This window comes from Microcaecilia unicolor, chromosome 4 (genome assembly GCF_901765095.1).
Source record: "Microcaecilia unicolor chromosome 4, aMicUni1.1, whole genome shotgun sequence".
Classification (NCBI taxonomy): Eukaryota; Metazoa; Chordata; class Amphibia; order Gymnophiona; family Siphonopidae; genus Microcaecilia; species Microcaecilia unicolor.
Genome location: NC_044034.1, coordinates 13,795,134 through 13,819,331, shown reverse-complemented (window position 1 = coordinate 13,819,331; position 24,198 = coordinate 13,795,134). Strand labels below are relative to the sequence as shown.

Below are 24,198 nucleotides of genomic sequence, written 5' to 3'. Positions count from 1 at the left end.
TTAACGAATGGAGAAATGTGGTCTTCCCTGCCAATTTTCTTTCCTCGGGATCCAGCAGACCAGTCCAGGATGTGCGGGCTGTGCCTCTCTAACAGCGGACAGACAAAATAAAAAGATTTGGCGTTCCTCCTCATAAAAGGCACTGTGTAGCCTGCCCCCCCCCCCCCTTCAGTATTATTACATCAAAACTCAAGGTTCTCCCAGATTATTAAGATGAGCAGGGAAGGGAGATTATCTGATGGAAAACTGAACCACAAGCATCAACAAAATTGCGATGAGCCATAACAGCCCTTATTCAAGCAATCGCTCTTCTTGCAATAAAGCAGGTGGTCTCTGAACCAGTCAGGTCCGATAGGACTCAAGGAAAGAAAATAAGCTGCAGAGACCAAATTTCTCCTTCCTTATGTCCAACAAACCAGATGTATCAAAGCACTTCAACTGGGCAGGACTCCTAACTGAAGCCCCAAGTGCACTCTGACCAAAGGTGGCATCTTCTGTAGCCCAGACATCTAACTGGTCATGCAAGCAGTTCCAAGTACCTCTACAAATTTTTGTGGGTGGGACTGTGTGCTTCGTCTAGAACTCATCACCCTCTTAGAGAAGTGAGCTTTAAGGCTCTCTGGGACCAGGCGCCCTTTCAGAATGTAAGCCTATGCTACCACCTCTTTCGATGTTGCCTCGTTTCTTCAGCCCATCAAAAAGGAGAAACATCCGATTTGCAAATCTCATTCATAACTTCCAAGTATACCATCAAGCCTCCACACACATTTAAGTGATGCAGAAGTCCAAACTCTGCTGCTCTTTCCAAAAAGACGGCACAGAAATCAGCTGATTAAAAGGGTGAGGTCATCTTAAGAAAAAAGGAATGAAATGCCCGTAGAGAAACTCCTGCCTCGTAAACACCACAAAGGTAAACGGTATGCAAGTGCCATGGTGAAAATAGACCAGATGAAACTGGTCTGTTGATGAATTTATTAAATAACTACAGCACAAAGAGGATTAAAATAAGTGCCTGATTAAGACTATGTTTTACTCTCCATAAGGGCTGCATCAGGGGCAATTAGAAACAAAAAATGGTGTTTTTAAAATGGATACACCACTAAAATAAAAAGCAGTCTCTCCATTTTAAAAACACCATACTCATTTGGGGTCAACTTTCCAGGCTCCAGGAGCACCACTGATTATCAGAGTTCAGCTGGATGGGCCCCCGTTTACCATCTACTGGAGAGGGAGAAATACTGAAGGGGGATAGACTATACACTGTCCTTTATAGGGAGGAATGAGCAGTCTTTTGTTCTTTGTCTCCATCTGCTGGTAGAAGGGCACAAACTGAACCTCTGGAATGGTCTTGGTGGACAATAAGGAACAGCATATGTAAAATCAATGTGCCCACATTAAAGATTTTATTAAAACAAATGTGAAAAAAAAATGGGGTGAACTATCAATGTGGGCTTCTAAAGTCTCTCTCTGCATATGTGCAGTATCTTTCATCAATTCTACTGAGTTGGTCTATGACTTGCTTTCAAAACAGCTGCACCACCATACTGTCCAGTAAAACATTTTCTTCCTTCCCCCACCTCTTTTTGAGAGAAAGATTTTGTCTAAGGCCTTGCTGATTTTCCTCCTCATATCTGAGCCACAGCTCTGCATCGACTTCTGTCCCATACGCAAAAAGAAGACCTCAATGGGTAGTCACAGGGGTGGGCAACCTTTACATACAGAGAGCTGTATGAACATCAGCACTATCCCTGGCAGGCCGCAACACTATGTAATGTCGGAACTGGAAATGCACAGAGCTCCATAGACCTTCTGTGATAAGTAAATAAAAATATAACTAAAAATGACAGGAATATTAGCTAGAGTGGCTATTCTGAAAATATATGCAAGATTAAAATTGAATTGTCAGACTCTGGTTGATGACGTTTTCTGTGTAAAATTCAATGGTGGGCCACATTAGGCCTACAGATTGCCCACATAAGTACTGCCATACTGGGAAAGACCAAAAATCCATCGAGCCCAGCATCCAGTTTCCAACAGTGGCCAATTCAGGTCACAGATACCCAGCAAGATCCCCAAAATGTACAAAACATTTTATACTGCTTATCCCAGAAATAGTGGATTTTCCCCAGTCCATTTAATAATGGTCTATGGACTTTTCCCTTAGGAAGCCGTCCAAACCTTTTTAAAACTCCGCCAAGTTAACCGCCTTTACCACATTCTCTGGCAACGATTTCCAGAGTTTAATTACACGTTGAGTGAAGAAATATTTTCTCCGATTCGTTTTAAATTTACTACATTGTAGCGTCATCGCAAGCTTCACATCTACCCATTCAACTCCTCTCATTATTTTGTAGACCTCTTATTATATCTCCCCTCAGCCGCCTTTTCGCCAAGGTGAAGAGCCCTAACTGCTTTAGCCTTTCCTCATAGGAAGTGTTCCCATCCCCTTTACCATTTTCGTCGCCCTCCTCTATACCGTTTCTAATTCCACTATATCTTTTTTGAGAAGCGGCGACCAGAATTGAACATAATATTCGAGGTGTGGTCGCACCATGGAGCGATACAAAGGCATTTATAACATCCTCATTTTTGTTTTCCATTCCTTTCCTAATAATACCTAAAATTATATTTGCTTTCTTAGCCGCAGCAGCACACTGAGCAGAAGGTTTTAACATATCATCAACGACAACACCTAGGTCCATTTCTTGGTCCGTGACTCCTAACGTGGAACCTTGCATGACATAGCTATAATTCAGGTTCCTGTTTCCCACATGCATCACTTTGCACTTGCTCACATTAAACGTCATCTGCCATTTAGATGCCCAGTCTCCCAGTCTCGTAAGGTCCACTTGTAATTTTTCACAATCCTCACGCGATTTAACGACTTTGAATAACTTTGTGTCATCAGCAAATTTAATTACCTCACAAGTTACTTCCATCTCTAGGTCATTTATAAATATGTTAAAAAGCAGCGGTCCCAGCACAGAGCCCTGGGGAACCCCATTAACTACCCTTCTCCATTGAGAATACTGACCATTTAACCCTACTCTCTGTTTTCTATCTTTTAACCAGTTTTTAATCCACAATAGAACACTACTTCGTATCCCATGACTCTCCAATTTCCTCTGGAGTCTTTCATGAGGTACTTTATCAAACGCCTTCTGAAAATCCAGATACACAATATCAACCGGCTCCCCTTTAGCCACATGTTTGTTCACCCCTTCAAAGAAATGTAATAGATTGGTGAGGCAAGATTTCCCTTCGCTAAATCCATGTTGACTTTGTCTCATTAATCCATACTTTTGAATATGCTCTGTATTTTGTTCTTAATAATAGTCTCTACCATTTTGCCCAGCACCGACGTCAGACTCACCGGTTTATAATTTCCCGGATCTCCTCTGGATGCCATAACAGGTGCTTGTAAGCCACATTGAGCCTGCAAATAGGTGTGAAACTGTGGGGTACAAATGCAATAAAATAAATAAATAAAAATCGGCGTTACATTGGCCACCCTCCAATCTTCCGGCACCACACTCGATTTTAAGGATAAATTACATATTTCTAATAGCTCCGCAAGCTCATTTTTCAGTTCTATCAGTACTCTGGGATGAATACCATCCGGTCCAGGAGATTTGCTACTCTTCAGTTTGTAGAACTGCCCCATTACATCCTCCAGGTTTACAGAGAATTCATTAAGTTTCTCCGACTCGTCAGCTTCGAATACCATTTACGGCACCGGTATCCCACCCAAATCTTTCTCGGTGAAGACCGAAGCAAAGAATTCATTTAATCTCTCCGGTACGGCTTTGTCTTCCCTGATCGCCCCTTTTACTCCTCGGTCATCTAGCGGTCCAACTGATTCTTTTGCCAGCTTCCTGCTTTTAATATACCTAAAAAAATGTTTTACTATATGTTTTTGCCTCCAACGCAAGCTTTCCTTATTACCAGATTCACACAAAACATTAGTACAAGGCCACAATGATTGTGGCTGTGAAGTCTGTATTAAGATCCAACACAAATGGTTCACCAAAAGAACCAAAGTTCTGCTCCTCAAAGCTGGCATATTATATATATATATATATATGGCTAAAGATGTTAGACACTAGAATGCGGGCACAAAAGCGTCGGATTTTGTTGCTTTGTGATAATTGTGCTGCACACAGTGATGATGTCAGGCTGTCTAACGTTAAGGTGATCTTCCTGCCACCAAACACTACCTCTCTGATCCAACCTATGGATCAGGGCATAATAGCCAATTTCAAACAACATTATTGGGTTCTTGTGCTACGTCGTCTGATGAGCGTTATGGATGACCAGACTGGCAAGGATAAAAGTGCTGTTGAACTGGCTCGTAATCTATCACTGTTCGATTCCCTACATATGCAGAAAGAAGCATGGAATCATGTTACACAGGCAACCACTGTGAACTGCTACAAGCGGGCAAGCTTTGTTAAGGATGTGGAGAGAGACAAAACAGATGCAGCTATTGACATCCCAGCCGGTGCTACTGAAGAGGAGTTTCATCACTATGTAGCTGTTGATTACGATATACAAACAGCTGACGACAGCACTGATGTCCAGATATGCGCCTACAGGCAGGCAATGGCTAATGATTTAACAGATGATGAAATGAGCAGCGAGGCACATGCTGATGAAATTCAACAACCTCCTGTCACTTTTGCAAGAGCGCTGGAGAGTCTCAACACCATGTGGGCCTATCTGGAGGCCACTGGATGTCAGTGCTATGACAGTTTTTACCATCTGGCAGATATATTCTATGGAACTCACAGACACAAGAGTGTACAGAGGACTATGACTGATTACTTCAAGTAATCCTAACGTCAATTAACGGAGACTGTATACTGTACGTATAATAAACAGTACTGTACATATGTTTATCAGATGTCAAGCTTCTTTGGGTCACAACGGTTAAGTGCACACTCCGGTTAACTGCATGTATTTCTTTGGTCCCAGACCCTTGCACTTAAGCGGATTGCACTGTATTCTGGCTTAGATACTATTTGCGTGATTTTAAAGAAGTTCCAGGCTTTGTTGGGTATGATGAAGATGCAGTGTTTTAATCAAACTTGTGGCATGCAGAAGCTATATTTTATGAGAAAGGAACCTGCAGTGATTGTTTTCAAGCACAAGCACTGGTCAACTTATAGTGTTAGTAGGGAAAAGATATTACAGTGACATGAAGTTTATATATTAGAATATAGTTTGACAAATGTATTGCTATCGATTGTAATTTTTCAGAGTATATAGTCCTCACATTCAGTAACATCAATGTGCTTTTTTTTTTTATCCTGGATTGTGCACCAGGCTGGACTCCTTTACCCTATTTTAGGAAGAATCTATATCATGTTTGTCCTTTAACTAAATATAAAATCAGGAAACATTTCAATGCTACTTTCTCTTGTTATTTGTGCACAGTTGGGTAAGAATAAAAAAAGCAGGTAATCATGATTTTTTTTTTTTTTTTTTAAACACGTTCGCACAAAAGGTCCTGTCTCGGAGGATATTTAACTACATCTGCACTGATCTGGGAACGTAAAACGTGCCAGGCTTGTCGAGAAGTCCTTGCTAAAATGCCTCTCCCAGTTGTCAGTCGGTGCTTGCTGTTCCTGGAACTGGAGGGTAATCTCCTGTGGCTTTAGCAAAGGGTTGCCAACTACAAGCTCTGACAATCCCCAATGGGCCTCATTAGTTCACATTCATAAAACTGAACTTTAGTTTTGTTATCGCCCGATAACGTTTCAGCAGCAGTTCAACAAAACAAAAAAAACAACAACTAAACAATTTCGGTTTGTCTCTATATCACAGAGCCAGTAGCTCCCCTCCTACACAGTAAATGTCAGCAGATAAAGGCCTGCATGGTCCATTCAATCTGCCCATCAAAGTCGCCAGAGTTGAATCTAGCACTCTGCACAGGCTCCACGTCATGATTAAATACTGGTATACTTTATCTTCATCTCTCCTCGTCTCCCAACTACCAGAGTTACGTCTCCCAACTACCAGAGTTACTGTCGAAGCCCACTCCAGCCTTGATCCCGATCCGTTTTTGCCATTTACGGAACCCGGACTGTAGCCGTCTACACAGCATTGGTCTTACTTCCCAACCTCTGAAGCTGCAGTCAAAACTCACTCCAGTTTTGAGGTCATTTAAGTTTTGCTTTAATTGGATTCCATCCTTTTCCTATATAGTATCCCTGTTTATCCCGTCACCGTTTTTTGTCTTCACAATCTCTCGCGGGACAGCATTGCAGGCATCCACCATTCTTTCTGTGAAAAAGAATTTCCTGACATTTTCCTAAGCCTCCCACCCTGCAACCTCAACTCATGACCTTTAGCTCTACCGCTTCCCTGTCTCTTTGCCCACTCCCCTACCCCATTATCACCCAGTCTTTCTCTTTCTTCTCTACCAGTCTCTGTCCTCAATCCCACCAAATCCTTATTTCCCTATTTGGCTAACCCTCACAATCCAGGACCCAAGCCAGCTAGTCTCTTCTCCCACCTACAGACTCATCACAGCCACTGGATAGCCAGGCAACCATCCTCTCATTCCTATTAGGCCAGGACCACTCATCTTGCCTCTCTCACTGTTGCCAACAGAAGCTCTCTCTTCAATGCATGCGTGGCTCCACATCAGATCTCATCATGAGACTTGAGGGGAGCACAGGAGTTTCTGCACTGCATGGGTCAAACTTGGAGATGCATGTTTTGACCGACATCTGCTAATGGGTGGGAAATATATATAATACATCTCTGGTAATCCCTCTTGTTGTTGTTGTTGGTCTTCTGGGGGAATAGAAAGGGTATTGGGTTTGACAGCTTTTTGTCAAATAGTTATTATTATTTTTAAAACTTGCAGTGGGGTTGTATTATGAGGCTATAAGTTGTTTGTTCTCATAGTAGATTGTAGGGTGGGTTTTATATACTGAATCTGATAATGTTGTTAGTTACAAAGTGATGTATTACTGCATGATTATTTATTTATATTGAGTTTTTTTGCAGTGCTCTTGTGCTCCGATTGCTATGCTTTTTGAATTGTTGAAACCACCCAAGTTATTTAAAAAAAAAATAAAATAAAATTAACCTCAGTGAAGAAGCTGTTGCTCAATAGTGGAAATCAAATACAATACAGGGCAAGAAAATCCCAGGCATCAGAACGTAATTTCTAGTCACCGTGGCTACCTGGCATCTGGGATTTGTCGAGCCCTGCAACAAGCAGGTGCTCACGTAATGCTGAAAAAGTTCATGGGGCTGCTGCTCAATGGAATCCAGATCCGATTGAGCTGGAAGCGCAGAAGGAACAGCAGGAAAACTGCCAGGAACAAAAGTAAAATAGTTGTTAAAAACAATATAATTAAAAACTACGGAGGCAGAGGACAACATGGATTTAAAAGGAGTGACCAAGGAAGAGATACGCACCTGAACAGTAAGTTCAGCCCAAAAAGAGTGAACATGATAGCCATATATCCTACAATCCCAATGGCATAGCTCATTTTGTACAACAGCAGAAACCATTTATAAACCAATCTGAAAGAGAAGTAAAGAGGTAAATAAATAAACCATCAAACAGAACAAGACTGGAGACTGCTGTAAGGAACTTAATTGGATTTAGCTCGCACCTTTTCCGGCACTAGCTCAAGGTGAGTTACATTCAGGTACACTAGGTATTTCCCTGTCCCCAGTGGGTTTACAATCTAAGGGCTTCTGTCACAAAGCCTCATTAGCGATTCACGTGTGGCAAATGAAAGGAAGCCCAGAGAACTAAATTTATTTTCAGTGTTATTGGATAGGGCTTCATTTGCCATGCCGGGACTCGCTAGAACCCTTATTTTATCATCCTCACTTTAATATTCCCTTATCTCGTTTGTTCTGTCTGTCCTAATTAGATTGTAAGCTCTGTCGAGCAGGGACTGGTCTCTTCATGTTCAAGTGTACAGCGCTGCGTACGTCTAGTAGCACTTTAGAAATAAGTAGTAGTAGTAGTTTTAAAGAGACCCTAAGTTTGTACCCGAGGTAAGAGGGTAAAGTGATTTGCCCAAGGACACAAGGAGAGGCAGCGAGATTTGAACTGGGCTTCCCCGATGCTCTACCCACTAGGGCTACTCCTCCACTACACACATTCAGTGTCATCGAGACAGAAATCAGTCCCCAGAAAAGTTAATGATAGAGGTATATAAAATAATGAGTGGAGTGGAACAGGTGGATGTGAAGCGTCTGTTCACGCTTTCCAAAAATACTAGGACTAGGGGGCATGCGATGAAACTACAGTGTAGTAAATTTAGAACAAAATCGGAGAAACTTTTTCTTCACCCAACGTGTAATTAAACTCTGGAATTCGTTGCCGAAGAAAGTGGTGAAGGCGGTTAGCTTGGCAGAGTTTAAAGGGGGGTTGGACGGTTTCCTAAAGGACAAGTCCATAAACCGCTACTAAACGGACTTGGAAAAATCCACAATTCCAGGAATAACATGTATAGAATGTTTGTACGTTTGGGAAGCTCTGGCCTGGATTGGCCGCTGTCGTTGACAGGATGCTGGGCTCGATGGACCCTTGGTCTTTTCCCAGTATGGCATTACTTATGTGTGTTATAGGACAGGAATGTAGCAGCTGAGATTTAAATGCTGCCTACCCTCAGCCCCTTTGGGATTTTCTGGCTTTGCTTACAATGAGATTTTCTCCCAGAAATACACAATGCTCCGAAGTATTGTATAGAGCTGTTTGGTTTTTCAGATCAGTCAGCTTTGTATAATTCCTTTTTTTTTTTTTTATCTAGTAGGGCAATTAGCTAGCTTCTGTCTTGGTTTTCTCACAGACCAGGCTTGCTTAGCCTTAGTAAAGCGCAGACTGGCAGAACACTAAACATATGTATTGCTTTTATCTAACTAGATTGTAATTGAAATCGTAATTTCTTTTCTTTTGCTTTTCCTTTATGTTTTAATTTTTTACTTTTTTACTCATTTTATTATTTTTGTCAGTATAGCCTTATAGCAGTATATTAAATGAAAATAAACTGTAAACGTATAGCAGGAAAACCTTACCAAGTCTGAATGTGGCAGAAAAGTACAATTCTTGATACTGAGCAGTCATTACTCCTCCAGAATTGGTTTACTTTTTCTCTCTTATAGTTTGAATAGTGCTCTGTATAGTTTGAATTCTCTAGCCCTGTTTATTTTCCGCTCCTACTTGGAGGATTGTCATTATACTAACGACGGGGGGGGGGGGGGGGGGGGGACGACCCTCTAATGACTAAGGGAAGACTCAGGCATCTTAGCCTTAGACGTGAGCTGAGGAAGGTTCCAAACAGGGTTGGAAGCACAAACGTTCAAAAATGATGACATACATTTCAATTATGGCCGATGCCTTCACTTTTCTTACACAAGACACTATGGTTCGATGAAGGCAGGAGATAAGTCCCTGTGAAATTAACAAAATCATCTACGGTGAAGCCCTGGGAATCATGACAGACTTGATCGACCTACCAACTAGAAACACATCTGAATCAACACGAATGTACCTAAATCTGCACTACCCAAGTTGCAAAGGACTCAAATACAAATCAACCTATGCATCCAGTTTTTCCTACATAAGCACACAACTGTGGAACGCATTACCAAAAATCTGGAAATCTATGTACGACCACCTAAACTTCCAGAAAACACTAAAAACCAACCTGTTTAAAACGGCATACCCTATCGATCCAACATAAATGCCTGATCTCTGCAACACAACAAAATTAAAGAACGTAATGGACATAACACAACTCTTCTGTTAGACGATGCCCTAATGTGGTTGTGCCACATGAACTTTTATCTTACCACAACATCACATTGTATTTGTTCACATCGGGGTCTGCAAAGGCCTCTCCGGTACTATGTAAGCCACATTAAGCCTACAAATAGGTGGGAAAATGTGGGATACAAATGTAACAAATAAATAAAATATCTATCTTCTCTTGAACTTGGCATAAGCCAGTTTGAGTTTCCATAGGATTTTGTTAGATCTTTCAAAATCACATTTAAGCCACCATCGATACTTCAAAAGGGTCATCAGTGTGACACTGGCAGCGAATCCAACCCCGGATACAAACTCTCACCACAGACCTCTTATGCTGCTAGCGTAACTGAGTAGGAAAGCAGTTGATTTACTAATTGAGGTGGTATATAAAACCCAGAGAACTAAATTTAGTTCCAGTTTTATTGTATAGTTACCTTCCACAATGCAGAATGTTCTATGCAGGGTTTAAAAATTAAGACACAGTGGGCTGCTGTGTTTGATGCTAGTGTCAAGACCTAAGCTCAGAAAATTTGCAGACTTAAACCGAGGTCAGCTTAAAACGTCATTTGTGAAGGCACCTCTTCTTCGGGAATATTTTTTCCCTCTATATTTTGTGTTGGCAGCTTCAGCGATTCTCTCCTCCCCCCCCCCTTCTTTATGTTGGGCTAATTCTTTGCCTTATTAGCAAATTAATTAAGAAATATTTTATATGGAAGCTCGCCTAGTTCAAGTGTTTGCTTTAGCAATTTTATTAAATTACTAGTAAAAAAAGGCCCGTTTCTGACAAATGAAACGGGCGCTAGCAAGGTTTTCCTCGGAGTGTGTATGAGATTGACTGTGTGAGAGAGAGGGAATGAGAATCAGAGTGTCAGGGGCCCATCACTCCCTCCTCCCTGCCAGTTGCAGGGTCCCCCTCCCTCCCAGTTCCAGGGTCATCCCCTTCCCCCCTCCCAGTCCCAGGGTGCGTCCGAGTTTCAGGGTCTCCCCCACCCTCCGTCCCTCAGAGTTTCAGAGTCCCCACCGTCCCAGTTGCAGGGCCACCTTCCCTCGCAGTTGAAACAGCTGTAGACTTGTTTCTGATGGAGCAACAATTTAAAAACAACAATATGGAGCAGCAGCTGCTAGGTTTGTTTGGTTTAGAGTGTATGGCAATGACGGCAGCGTGGGTGAGTAAAGGCAAGCTCCTAAGACTCTGGGAGGAGTTAATTCTTTTAGTTGCAAGGAGCTGTGCACCCCAGCTGACCTTGTTAATCACCCAGGGCAACCACTCCAGGTACCTGAGAAAACAATGAGCTCCCTCAGCTATTTCTCTCTGCTTGTTTTACGACTCTCTTTTCCTTTGTGTACTTGCTAAACCGGATATCTATGCCACCTCATGTTTCCGGCTGGAGGCTTCAATTAGAACGTTGGAGGTGCCTTTTATATATAGAGATATACCTACTGTACATGAATGCAACTTAACTTTAGCTACAACTGAAAAAGCCACGAGGCAAACTAAATATTTAACATACAAAAAAAAAAATTAAAAAAAAAAAAAAAAGTTGGTGTCAGCTGTCACCCTTCAAAGATATTAATTCTATCTCATTTCTGTATAAAAACTGTAGGAATCCTAAAATGACTACAGGGGTCAAAGGGATGAGAGCATGTGGAACTTCAACGAAATTAAATAGTCAAAATCACAAAAGCACCAGTCAGTCTCACCTGGGGGTGGTCTGCTCAAGAGGCTTGCGGGTTGCTCGGAAGGTGATAAACGCCGTGACAGTGGAGAAGACCACCCAAATACCAAGGAACCTCCACCAATGCAATTTTACTGTGAAATACAAAGGGACGATCCACATCTGGAAAAGCGTCACCATCTGAAACCAGAGCAGATGAAGGACATTCCCTTGTTGATTCAAATTATATATTATAAAACTCTTGGAGAGAGATAATACAAGAAATTGGAAAATCTTAACATAAAGAAATATTCAATGTTATCAATAATAGAAATCTTTTCCCCCACTTTCGACCACTATAATTAGGTAAATTAGGTCCAAGAGCTTAAATAAACCCATTAATCTAGGAAATCAATTTATAATTATTGCTACCTAGTTAGTTTACTCCAAGCAATCATACAGTGTACTATCTGTGACTAGACTATAACATTTACCTCTTCTTTAGACAGCAAAAATTCTTCTGCTTGGGATCAAAGAATTGAAATTGTTAAGACTGAAATAATACTCGACATATGCAAGGAAATTTAAGTACATAATTTGCACCTAATGCCAAAGTCCTTGGGTGTAGAGCCAAAAAGGCTTTACGCCTTTTCTGTGTTTCTCTAGCCAAATCAGGATAAATTCTTATTTTAGATCACAGGAAGAGAGTCTAAATGACGAAAAGAAAGTTTCAACACAGCATCTCGATCCATCTCCAAAGCAAAGGAAACCACCACAGTTGTTCTCTGGTTAATAACCTCTAGTGAGGATTGCAAGAAAGATGAGAGGTTCATATTATCTCCTACTTGGGGTTGAGAAATTCCAGATGAATGTTTAACGTTACTCTGCAAATACTGTGCCCAAGTTATTGGAGGTAATGAGTTCCCATCATTTCTATCGGTGTAATCAAAGGTTATCTGGGAAAATTGGTCAGCCTCAGATTTAATCTCCTAGACTGGAATTCTTAGAGAATCAATCTACGAAATGTAAAATTTCTGTCCCTAATTGAGACTTGACCAAAAGATTCCAGTTTTTGAATTTTTTCATCTAGAAGTTTCACTTCTGAGGATTGCTGAGCAGTTGCTATGCCTGGATAAGGACTGCTTCAGACAATACCTTAATTTCACTAGTATTTTTGATCAATAGTTGTAAAGATGACATTTATTTGTTACATTTGTATCGAACATTTTCCCACCTATTTGCAGGCTCAATGTGGCTTATATAGAGCTGGAGATGCGATTTGTCTCCAGTGTAAACAAACACAGAGTGATGTTGAAATAAGAAAGTTCATGTGGTATTGCCACATGAGATAAAGTTCAGGTGATATAGCTACATTGGGGTGTCGTACACGGAAGAATTATGTTGTGTCCATACCGTATTTTGGTTTTGTTGTGTTGCAGTGGTCAGGCATTTATGTTGGGTTGGTAGGGTATGCCTTTTAAACAAATAAGTTTTTAATGTTCTCCGGAAGTGTAGGTGGTATTCAAGCAATACAAGGTTTATCTTGTACATCTCAAGGCAATTTCTTATCCAAGTTAAATGTCAGGTCCCAGAGTGACTCCATTGTCACTACGGCTGATTTTGCCAAAAGCCCCAAAGAAGAAGCAGGAAGGGGAGCCTTTAAAGACTGATTTAAAGTACTCACTATCTGCGATGGCATTGTCTGTGCTGCAAGTTGTTCATCCAGCTGGCTGCTCATAATCGATTCTCCCCGCTTGGGCAAGTTCCCTCCCTGTGCGTTTATCTCCTCTACATTGGGAGATTGAGCTACAGGACTTGACTCATGATGTTCCTTCCTGGTTGTGGGGGAGCCGCACGTAAGACGGGGCTCAAAGAGACCCCATCGACACTGCTGGCCAGCGCTGACACGCTGGCTCCGACTGCAGGAGAAGAGGCTTGCCTGGGACCGGATGTCAGCCCAAACTGCTCCAAAGTTGTCTGTTGATGAAGGTGGGTCCCGGTGGGGGTCGAGGGGTTCTCCCGCACCTTCCCTCTCCTTTTCCCCATTATTCACGAAGGTCCGGAGCCGTTCATAGCAGTGCTTGAGGAGAGTGTCTGAGCGCGTCTGGTGCAGTAAAACACTACGACGCCATCTTGGATCTACCTTCAAGGAATATCTTGTTGAAAATGTAAAATATTCCTCTGAGCTTATTCCTCCAGTTAATAAGCTATATTATCTATCTACAAAAAGCTTATTGGGGGGGGGGGGGGGGGGGGGAGGAGGGGGCTCTGGAAAAGGTGAACAAGGCAATGGACAAGAACATAAGGATTTAGAATACCTTTCCTCGATACTGGAGGATTCGTTGTCTGAAGTTACTAACAGAGCTACACTATTGGTTTCCTTTGTGTTCGAGCAAGATCTCAATTTAATCATGAGAATATATTTTAAAAATGCACAGCAAAAATTTTATGGTCAAAAACTTTGTTCCCAGCTGTTACAAAAACTACCCAAGATAAATGAAAGCTTTTCTTAGATATGCGAGAATAAGTTAAGAAGATTGGGGCAACAATTTTGCTCGCATAGCCTTGTAAACACACTATAGGTTTATATATATACCAGGAAAAAAGGCCCGTTTCTGACACAAATGAAACGGGCGCTAGCAAGGTTTTCCTCAGAGTGTGTGTGTGTGAGTGTGTGATACAGAAAAAGTGAATGTGTGTGACAGAGGGAGAGTGAATGTGTGAGACAGAGAGAGTGAGACTGTGTGCGTGTGAGAATGTGAATGTGTGCCAGGGGCCCCCTCCCTCCCAGTTTCAGGGTCCGCCTGCACCCCCTCCCTCCCAGTTTCAGGGTCCGCTCTCCCTCCCTGCCACCCACTCAGTTTCAGGGTCTTTTCCCCCCCCCCTCCCTCCATCCATCTCAGTTTCTGGGTGTGCCTGGCCCCCCTCCAAGTTCCTGGGTCCAGCCGCCCACCCTCCAAGTTGCAGGGGCCGCCCACCCTCCCACCCAGTTCCAGGATCGTTGCCCCCACTCTCTCCCTCCCAGTTCCAGGGTAGTTGCCCCCTTTCTTTCCCTCCTCTCCCCTCCCCCTCCAGCCACCCACCTGCAACGTTGTGAAGCTGACTCCGTGGCTTCAAGTGAAGGATTCGTAATTTTCGTCAGGTTCGTCGCTCTTTGACTATCTGTCGGCCCCGCCCTCGTGCCTCTGATAGGTCTGCTGCCTTAGACGTCAAAACGTGATGACGTCGAGGACATCAAAACGCGATGACGTCGAGGGCGGCGCCGAGCGAGATGGTGACAGAGCGACAAACCTAATGATCCTTACGAACCCTTCACTTGAAGCCACGGAGTCAGCTTCAGAACGTTGACGGTGCCTTTTATTATAGTAGATATATATATATATATATTTTTTTTTTTTTTCTTTTGTGTGTGTGTGCCTGAACAATAATCTTTTCTAAGTTTAGAAAGGGTATCTAATAATGTCATATCATCTTGACATTACGGAGTAGTAACTGAGTGCTTGTGGATAATAGCATGTTACAGCCTTTTCCTCTATTTTTGATAAAGTTGATAGCTTTACATTTTTCCTTTATGTAGGATCTCCTCAGCTATGTAGCCACTGTCCCCATTTTTGTGGTCTGAGGAAGGGAAGTATAATATGATATAATGTTACTTGTGTTTTTGTCTTATTGAGTGTAAAAGGTCACTTAACCCTCCATTGCCCCTGGTACAAAATAAGTACCTGAATATATGTAAACCGCTTTGAATGTAGTTGCAAAAACCTCACAAAGGCGGTATATCAAGTCACATTTCCCTTTCTTTATAACCCTGCTTTTTCATGTAACAAGTGGATGCTTGTAAATTTCTTATATATTATAAATAAATGGAAAACAAATTGACCAAACAAGAGGCAGCTGATGGAAACAAAGAGACTATGACCCCATGGATATCCATACTGGATCTTACATTATACGAACGAGGGTGCCGTTGTTTCCACTGTACCAAGATAAGCTGTGCCACCACCAGTGTGGCAATGAGGATGAGGACCATCTCAGCGTGCATGGCTTCGTGGCCCCGGTGCTTGGCATGCATCCGGGCATGTTCCACTCTGAAAGTAAAGCCAAGAGTCATTCCTGCACCAATCTTAGTCATCACAGAAGCAGAAAACTTCCTGGCACAAACTTGAGCAACACTAGTGCTAAACTTCACAACTTTTGTTTTCACTTCCAATAAAGCTGTTAGATCCACATAATCAAAAGGTGAAAATTAAATTAGGGGCTACTCAGAAATGTATAGAAACTAAGGAACAACTATTTTTCCTTATTTTTTTTTCTCACTTTATTTTGCTTGGCTTTTTGTCTTGTTTCATGCTTTTTCTGATTTGTAGGTGCCAAGGGCCAAATTTAAGGAACCCTGGGCTCCAAGGATTTTTAAACCCTGCATATAACATTCTGCACTATGGATGGCAACTAGACAATAAATTCTCTTTTCTAGATTTCACATGCCACTTCAATTAAATCACATAAAATCATCATTTTGATATCTATTCTAACTTGCATTTGTTGCTAGAGAGACAAGAGGCATTCTAACTTTCAGCTGGAATGATGTTAGCCACTTGTTCAAATAGGGTTGTTGTTGGGTTTTTTTTACAACTGGGATATGCAATACATTTGAAATTTCCTTGTGTAAATGACACACTGGGGGCTACTCCCAGCTAAGGCACTGTGGTAGTTATTTTGAAGCAAGCTGCTAGAAAATAAAATAAAATACCAAGGCACCTACCTGCATCCTGCTGGCAGGACCAACCCATGAGAAGACAGTGGCATCAGTTTGAGGCATTACGTCCTATCCATTAACATATCAACAATTCATATAAAATGTCATTGCACAGAGCAGAACTTCTAGATATTTGCTGGTTTACGCTGAAAGAGGTTCTCCAGGATTTTGGCACAGGATTGGTAAAACAACCAACCCACTTGGAACTAGCCTCTTGGGTAGTGGTACCATGAGCTTTCATTTATACCTATATGAAGTAAGTATTTCCCCTCATTTTTACCACCCCCTCTCAGACTAATCATTGCGTTGACAGCCCTTGGCCAGAAGCCACAGACTGATTCTCTCTGGACCCCTGGTACACATGCGCCTTAGTTCCAGTCAGTAGGCGTTGCCACTTAGCAATGACTGGGATGCTGTAAGCGCCACCTCTACTGCATCCCCAGCCAGCCCAGGCAACGAAAGCCAGTCCTGCGAGCAGAAGAGTTTTAAAAGAGTTGAGAATGAGGTTTAAGCTGAACCTATGAAAATGATATTTATATTATCTACAGATATCTACATATATCCCAGTGAATTAAATTTTACACACAGACACACAAGTGGGTAGCCAATAAATATTAATCTATACCATTGTGAGGGAGTGGATAGTACAGTGAAGAGCACTCCCTCACTGATAATACAGTTCAGCCATCTTGCAGCAGGTGGTGCTAGTCTGCCAAGGCTGAGTCAGAGGAGTTGGGCTCAGGCCCAGACACAGAAATTTCCAGGAGAGAGATCTAGAGAGGAGTGAACTCCCATTGCAAGCTGAGCTGTAGTACTTGAGGAGACAACCAGGGAAATGGTGTGGCTTAGGCTTCATTGGTATCAGAGTTGTGTGGGAAGACTGGCAAGATAGGAGACACCTTGAGTTATGTTCAGAAAGTACTTGTTTTGATGTGAATAGACAACGTGTTGGGCTGGGCTGGGAGCTAGCCCTAATTAGAGACTGGGCTTGTGCTGGATGAAATCCTGTCAACAGGGGCACTTGGGTGTATCAAATAAAATATTTTCCCTTTTCCTTGCAAACCCTGTGTGTCTGAGTTTGTGCCCGATCCAAGCTATGCCCTTCACCACAGCTATATTTATTGAACAAGGATAAATTTTATTTTTATTACATTTGTAACCCACATTTTCCCACCTATTTGCAGGTTCAATGTGGCTTACATAGTACCGTAAAGGCGTTCGCCAAGTCGGCTGATAACAAATGCAAGGTTATATAGTGGTTGAATGAGGTAGGTGTGAATCAGGCACCATGAGGGTCGAAAGGAATAAAGATTGTATATTGTCCAGTACGATCACTGGTTATGCTGTGTTGCTGTGTGGGGATTTACGTTGGATCGGTGGGGTAGGCCTTTTTGAAGAGGTTGGTTTTTAGTGATTTCCTGAAGTTTAGGTGGTCATGGATTGTTTTCAAAGCTTTTGGGAGTCCATTCCATAGTTGTGATAGATACTGCTTGGAACAGCGGAACCTGAATCATACACCACAAAGTAAATTTTACAATTTGCTCTACTGCATCCAAGCTGAAAGATTACTTGAAGCTTGAGCTCCTTCCCTTTCTTTTGGCTTAACTATTTAGATAAACTTAATAGACTATTACCAAAGGTGGGAGGAAGGGGATAGTGTTCATGTAGAATTCACAAAGCTACTCACCTCCAACGTTCCTCTGGTGACAAATTTGACATATCAATCTAGAAAAGAAAACCAGCCAAGAGAAATTACCAGAAGCCAGAAAATATATTACTATGACTAATGTTAACAATATTAATATTATTAACAAAAAACATTAATATTTTAATATTAATATGTTAATCTAATATGTTAATATTAACATTAATATTATTAACAAAATATAACAAAATTCGCCCTTTCCTCTCCGAGGACGCTACCAAAACCCTTACCCACACCCTTATTACCTCTCGCCTAGACTACTGCAATTTGCTTCTCGCTAGTCTCCCGCTCAGCCATCGATCTCCTCTTCAATCTGTCCAAAACTCTGCTGCGCGTCTTATATTCTGCCAGAGTCGCTATACTCACGTTAGCCCTCTCCTCAAGTCGCTTCACTGGCTCCCTATCCACTTCCACATACGGTTCAAACTTCTCCTTTTGACCTACAAGTGCATCCACTCCGCAGCTCCTCAGTACCTTTCTGCTCTCATCTCTCCCTACACTCCTCCCCGTGAACTCCGTTCGCTGGGTAAATGTCTCCTGTCATCCCCCTTCTCCCCCACTGCTAACTCCTGGCTCCGTTCCTTCTATCTCGCTGCTCCCTATGCCTGGAATAGACTCCCTGAGCCGGTACGTCAGGCTCAGTCTCTGGCTGTCATCAAGTCTAGGCTTAAAGCCCACCTCTTTGCTACTGCTTTCGACTCCTAACCATGACTCTCTTACTCAACACCCTCACTTATCACCCCTACCACTGCAATTTCCCCACCCCTAGCTGTCTGTTCGTCTGTCCAATTTAGATTGTAAGCTCTGTTGAGCAGGGACTGTCTTTTCATGTTAATTTGTACAGCGCTGCGTATGTCTAGTAGCGCTATAGAAATGTTTAATAGTAGTAGTAGTAATGTTACCACAGATTCAAAACTTGATGCAAACTATAAGGACTTTATCCAGTTTTACTGTACATCATTTTAACTGCATCCAGAACTAAGCATGCTTCTTAACCGGTCCAGAGGGGGGTAATGTGCCTTGAGTTTAGTACCCATGAATCATTTGGCTTTTGTGCAGTTTAGGTCAGGAATAAATACCCGTCACATAAAAACTATCCATTTTACTTATATCAAATAGATCTTAAGAAAAAGAATGACTAGTAGTGAAACATTACTGAAAAGAATTGCTATCGGGGATAAGGAGAAATTAGGTCTTACCTGATCATTTTCTTTCCTTAGTCCTTTACACTATTCCAGAACTTGTGGCTTGGTCGTGTCCAACGACCAGTAGATGAAGATAGAGAGCACAGAAGTGAGATGAAGCATATTAACCACAGACTGCTAGCTGAGCCCTGCAGTATATATCTAAACAATTAGTAGGACTGGTAGACAAGACTCAAGAAACCAGTTAGCCAAGACCAAAAATTCTCTCTCTTTTTTTCCAACAATCAACAACCTGAACAAATCTGCAGAAAGTGATGCTATTGCTCATCACAGAGCAAGGAGCACGGAGGCAGCATGGAATAATGATGCATCTACCTGAACACCTGCAGAAATTAAAAAAAAAAAAAAAAAATCACCAGAAGGGCTTCTGTAATAGTGAAAAAGACTAATGGAAAGAAAAGTATCAGTTAAGACCTAATTTCTCCTTCCACATCATCCTTAAGCTATTCCAGAACTTGTAGGATGTTCCAAAGCAGTCCCTACCAAGGGTGGGCCCCTGGCGTTGCCACCTGCAAGACTGAAGCCCCAAACATATTCTCAGACCCAGCCACAACATCCATCCTGTAATGCCTGACAAAGGAATGGGGGGGGGGGGGGGAACCATTGGTTTGCCACCCTGCAAATCTCATTGGAGACGGAGATGCTGCCTCTGCTGAAGTCGTAGCAACTCGTCTCACAGACTGCACCATCTTTCTGCTTACTGAACAGCACAAAGAAGTGATCAATTCTCTGAAACTCATTAGTGACCTCAAGATAACAAAAGAAGAGACCGCCGCATAACCAGGAAACTAAGGGATGAAACCTGCTCCCCACAAAAATGAGGGGAAATCCACTAACTGGTTAATGCGAAATACCAAGTCTACCTTACGCACAAAGGATGAAACTGCCTATAACGAAACCTCCACCTCAAAAACCCACCAGAGAAAGGGATCCCAGCACGACAGGGCCTGCAACTCTGAAACGCAGAGGTAATGGCCACCAGAAAAAAACATCTTCAATGTGAGGTCCTCTAGGGAAGCTTGCTTCAGGAGGTTCAAAGGGTGCCTTCTGAAACTCCTGAAGAACTAGGCTGAGGTTACAGTCTGGGAAAACTGGATGAAAGGGAGGCCGAAGATGGCCTACTCCTTTCAAACAGCATACAATGTCTGGGTGCACTGCCAAAGAAGAATGTTATAATCTGCCCCGGAAACAAACCAAAGCCACCACCTGCACCTTCAGCGATCCCAATGTCAAACCCTTCTCCAAACCTATAGAAAGAAAAGCTAAGATGTGACCCAGCAAGGCAGAAAACGGAGAAAACACTCTGTCTGCGCACCAACTCTTAAACATCCTCCAAACCCTAGCACAGCACTTCCTACCCTACAGAAGCATCGTAATCATAGGGTCCGCATAAACCTTGTGCCTCAAATGTGCTCTTTCAAATAGCCATAAAGACCAAAGGGGGAACGGATCTTCCATTAAAACTGGCCATGAAGCAGTAATCTTTGATCATAAGGAAGGTGAAGAGGTTGCCTGTCAAGAAGCCAAATTAGAACTGTGTATCATGGGTGCATTGGCTAGTCCAGAGTCACCACGATGACCCAGGTTGGAAGAGATGGATGAGATGCGATTCTCCAGACAACATGGCCCACCATTGGCCAAGGAGGGAAGGCAAAGCAGGATGTTGATCTGCCACAGCAAGAAAATAGCATAGAGTCCCTGTGAACCAGACTCCCTCCTGCAGCTGAAGAAAAGAGCATAGAGTCCCTGTGAACCAGACTCCCTCCTACAGCTGAAGAGAAGAGCATAGAGTCCCTGTGAACCAGACTCCCTCCTACAGCTGAACAAGTTGGCTATTTTGGAATTGCTCCTGGAGACCATCAGGTCGAGAGACGGGAGACCCCAGTGACTCACAATGAGCTAGAAGGCTTCCTCAGATAAATCTCATTCCCCCAGATCCAAGGAGTTCCTCCTGAGAAAGTCCACTTGCACAAAGAACCCACAATGTGCACTGCCAACAGGCAAAGCAGGTGTTGTTCTGTCCAGAACATTAATAGCGTGGCCTCAACCACCATCTACCTGTTACAAGTGCTTCCCTGCTTACTGACAGACCACCGCTGTGGCATTGTCAGAAAACATTTGGACCAGGGATGACCTCAGGAAGGGAGTGAACGCCTCCAGGGCATAGCAAATCACTGAGTTTTAGCAGACTGATGGGCCAAGATGACTTCAACTGAGACCATGTGCCCTGAGCCAGATGACCAAGGTAGTGCGCTCCTCATCCAGCCAGGCATTTGCCATTACTATCTTCCAATGCAGGACTGGAAAATGGACACCCTTGGCCAGGTTCCTCTCAGACAACCACCACCGAATGCTTCAGAGGGCAGCCAGCGTTGCCGAACAGTGTAATCTTCCAAGACCGGAGACCAAAGGCTGAGCAGCAATTGCTGAAGTGGGCGAAAACAAGCCCTCACCCACGGCACCAATTCAATCGCCACCAACATACACCTCAACACCTGGGCTAAGTCCCAAGTCTGAGGCCTGTTCTGATGTAGAACAACCTGCACCTGGATCAGTTTCTCCTGTATGCACTGGGCGAAGATCATCTCCTGTCTCATGTCGAAGAGCATCCCCGAGATACTCCAACAACTGAGAGGGAACCAGTCTGCTGTTCTCAAAATTGCTCACCCAGCCCAACAACTGAAGAAGGGGAAGGGAAATGAGACTTGATATACCGCCTTTCTGAGGTTTTTGCAACTACATTCAAAGTGGTTTACATATATTCAGGTACTTATTTTGTACCAGGGGCAATGGAGGCAGAGTCACAAGGAGCTGCAGTGGAAATCGAACTCAGTTCCCCAGGATCAAAGGATCACTGTAGCCATTACAGACTCACTGTCAGCAAAGGATGAAGCCTAAATGAGCCAATCATCAAGATACAGATGAACTCATATCCCCTGACATCACAGGAAGGCCGTGACCACCATCCACCATCATAATCTTGGAAAATGTCCATGGAGCTGTGGTGAAGCCAAAGGGAATCGCCTTGAATTGAAAGTGGTGGCCCAGCATCGCAAACCTCAGAAACAGTTGGTAAGGAGGGCAAACGGGGATATGAAAGTATGACTCCTTGAGATCCAGCGCCATCAGGAACTCCCCCAGTTGCACTGAAGCTATCACAGATCGCAAGGTTCCCATGCAAAACTGGGAGACTGAGCATCCAAATGGCAGATGATGTTTAATGTGAGCAAGTGCAAAGTGATGCATGTGGGAAAGAAGAACCCGAACTATAGTTACATGATGCAAGGTTCCACATTAGGAGTCACCGACCAGGAAAGGGATCTTGGTGTCATCAATGGATGAAACACTGAAAACCTCTGCTCAGTGTATAGAGACAGCTAAGAAACCAAATAAAATATTAGGTATTATTAAAAAGGAATGGAAACAAAAATGAGGATGATATGCCTTTGTATCACTCCATGGTGCAACTGTTTCTTGAATACTGTTTGCAATTCTGGGCACTGCATCTCAAAAAAAAAGATATATTGAAATTAGATAACGGACAGAGAAGGGCGACAAAACGATAAAGGGGATGGGACGACTTCCCTATGAGGAAAGGCTAAAGCGGCTAGGGTTCTTCAGCTTGGAGAAAAGACGGCTGAAGAGGGTATGATAGAGGTCTATAAAATACTGAGTAGAGTGGAACAGGTAGACTTGAGATGCTCTATGCTTTGATGATGCTCTTCTAATTCCATGACATTTTACTTGCTGTATTTTTGGGGGGATGTATATTTCTGTCTTTGTACTGGTCCTTATCTCTGCCTTAATAAAGATATTAAAAAAAAAAACCCAACTCACATTCAACCTAATTTTGGCCTCCCTCTCCCCCTGACTTCAGGTTCCCTGTTCTTTGAAAGATGACAGTAAAAAACTATCCAGCATATGCAATATTTAAATACACACATACATACTCTTATTTATGTTGTTCTTTTGGGGATAAAGTGCAGAGCATCAAACATATAAATTGCGAGTGACCGTACTCACCGCAAATGCGCAGTAGAGACCGATCATTCAAGGAGCAACACTCCAAACCCCGCCTCCACCAGCAGCTCCTGTACCGAACGTAATGCAGCCAATAGGGAGGGAAGGAGGGGGCGTGGAAATTGGAGGAGGACGTAATGCAGCCAATAGGGAGGGGAGGGGCGTGGAAAACGGAAGAGGACGTAATGCAGCCAATAGGGAGGGAAGGAGGGGGCGTGGAAATCGGAGGAGGACATAATGCAGCCAATAGGGAGGGGAGGGGGCGTGGAAAATGAAGGAGGACGCAATGCAGCCAATAAGGAGGGAAGGAGGGGGCGTGGAAATTGGAGAAGGACGTAATGCAGCCAATAGGGAGGGGAGGGGGGGCGTGGAAATCGGAGGAGGACATAATGCAGCCAATAGGGAGGGGAGGGGGCGTGGAAAACGAAGGAGGACGCAATGCAGCCAATAAGGAGGGAAGGAGGGGGCGTGGAAATTGGAGAACGTAATGCAGCCAATAGGGAGGGGAGGGGGCGTGGAGACACTGAACCTCCACTGACACACAGCTCCAACAGCTGACTACAAGGAGACACTGAACCTCCACTGAGACAGGGAGTACTAACAGCTCACAAGCACTCTCTCTCACTCACACACTCTCTCTCATTCACTCACTCACACACACACACAGAGACACCCAAGCACACACACACTAGCTGCTCACTCTCACACTCACTGTCTCTTTGGGAGGGCAGGGAACAGAGGACTGTGGCTTGACATGGGGTGAGGGAAGAGGACAGAGGAGGGTTGCTGGACATGGGGGGGAGGACAGGGGACAGAGCAGACTTGCTACACATGGAGGTGAAATTAAAAAAACTCGCCCGTTTTAACGGGCTTAACGGCTAGTATTTTATAAAAAAAAAAAAAAATCAAAAGAACATGGAATCAATTACCTTCAACAATATGGCAGGAGATTAGTTTTGAAACTAAAGACACATCAGGTTGGATTACGTATGAGTTTTAGATTTGTGCCTTATAGGGTTAGGCGGTCTGAGTCTCACAAGTTAAACAAAGTTTTGTCTCGTGACTACTGC

At 43.1% G+C, this 24,198-nt stretch overlaps 1 protein-coding gene across 1 annotated transcript in view; it reads right to left on the bottom strand.

The window, feature by feature from the left end:
* Positions 1 to 24,198, bottom strand: part of RNF121 (ring finger protein 121) — a 104,482-nt gene that overhangs the window by 66,828 nt on the left and 13,456 nt on the right. The window contains exons 2-5 of the mRNA XM_030199973.1: positions 17,886 to 17,923; positions 15,389 to 15,530; positions 11,489 to 11,643; positions 7,435 to 7,542 (exon numbers count right to left, since the gene is read on the bottom strand). Of these exons, the coding sequence (XP_030055833.1) occupies positions 7,435 to 7,542; positions 11,489 to 11,643; positions 15,389 to 15,530; positions 17,886 to 17,923 (443 nt within the window). The remainder of the gene's footprint in view (positions 1 to 7,434; positions 7,543 to 11,488; positions 11,644 to 15,388; positions 15,531 to 17,885; positions 17,924 to 24,198) is intronic.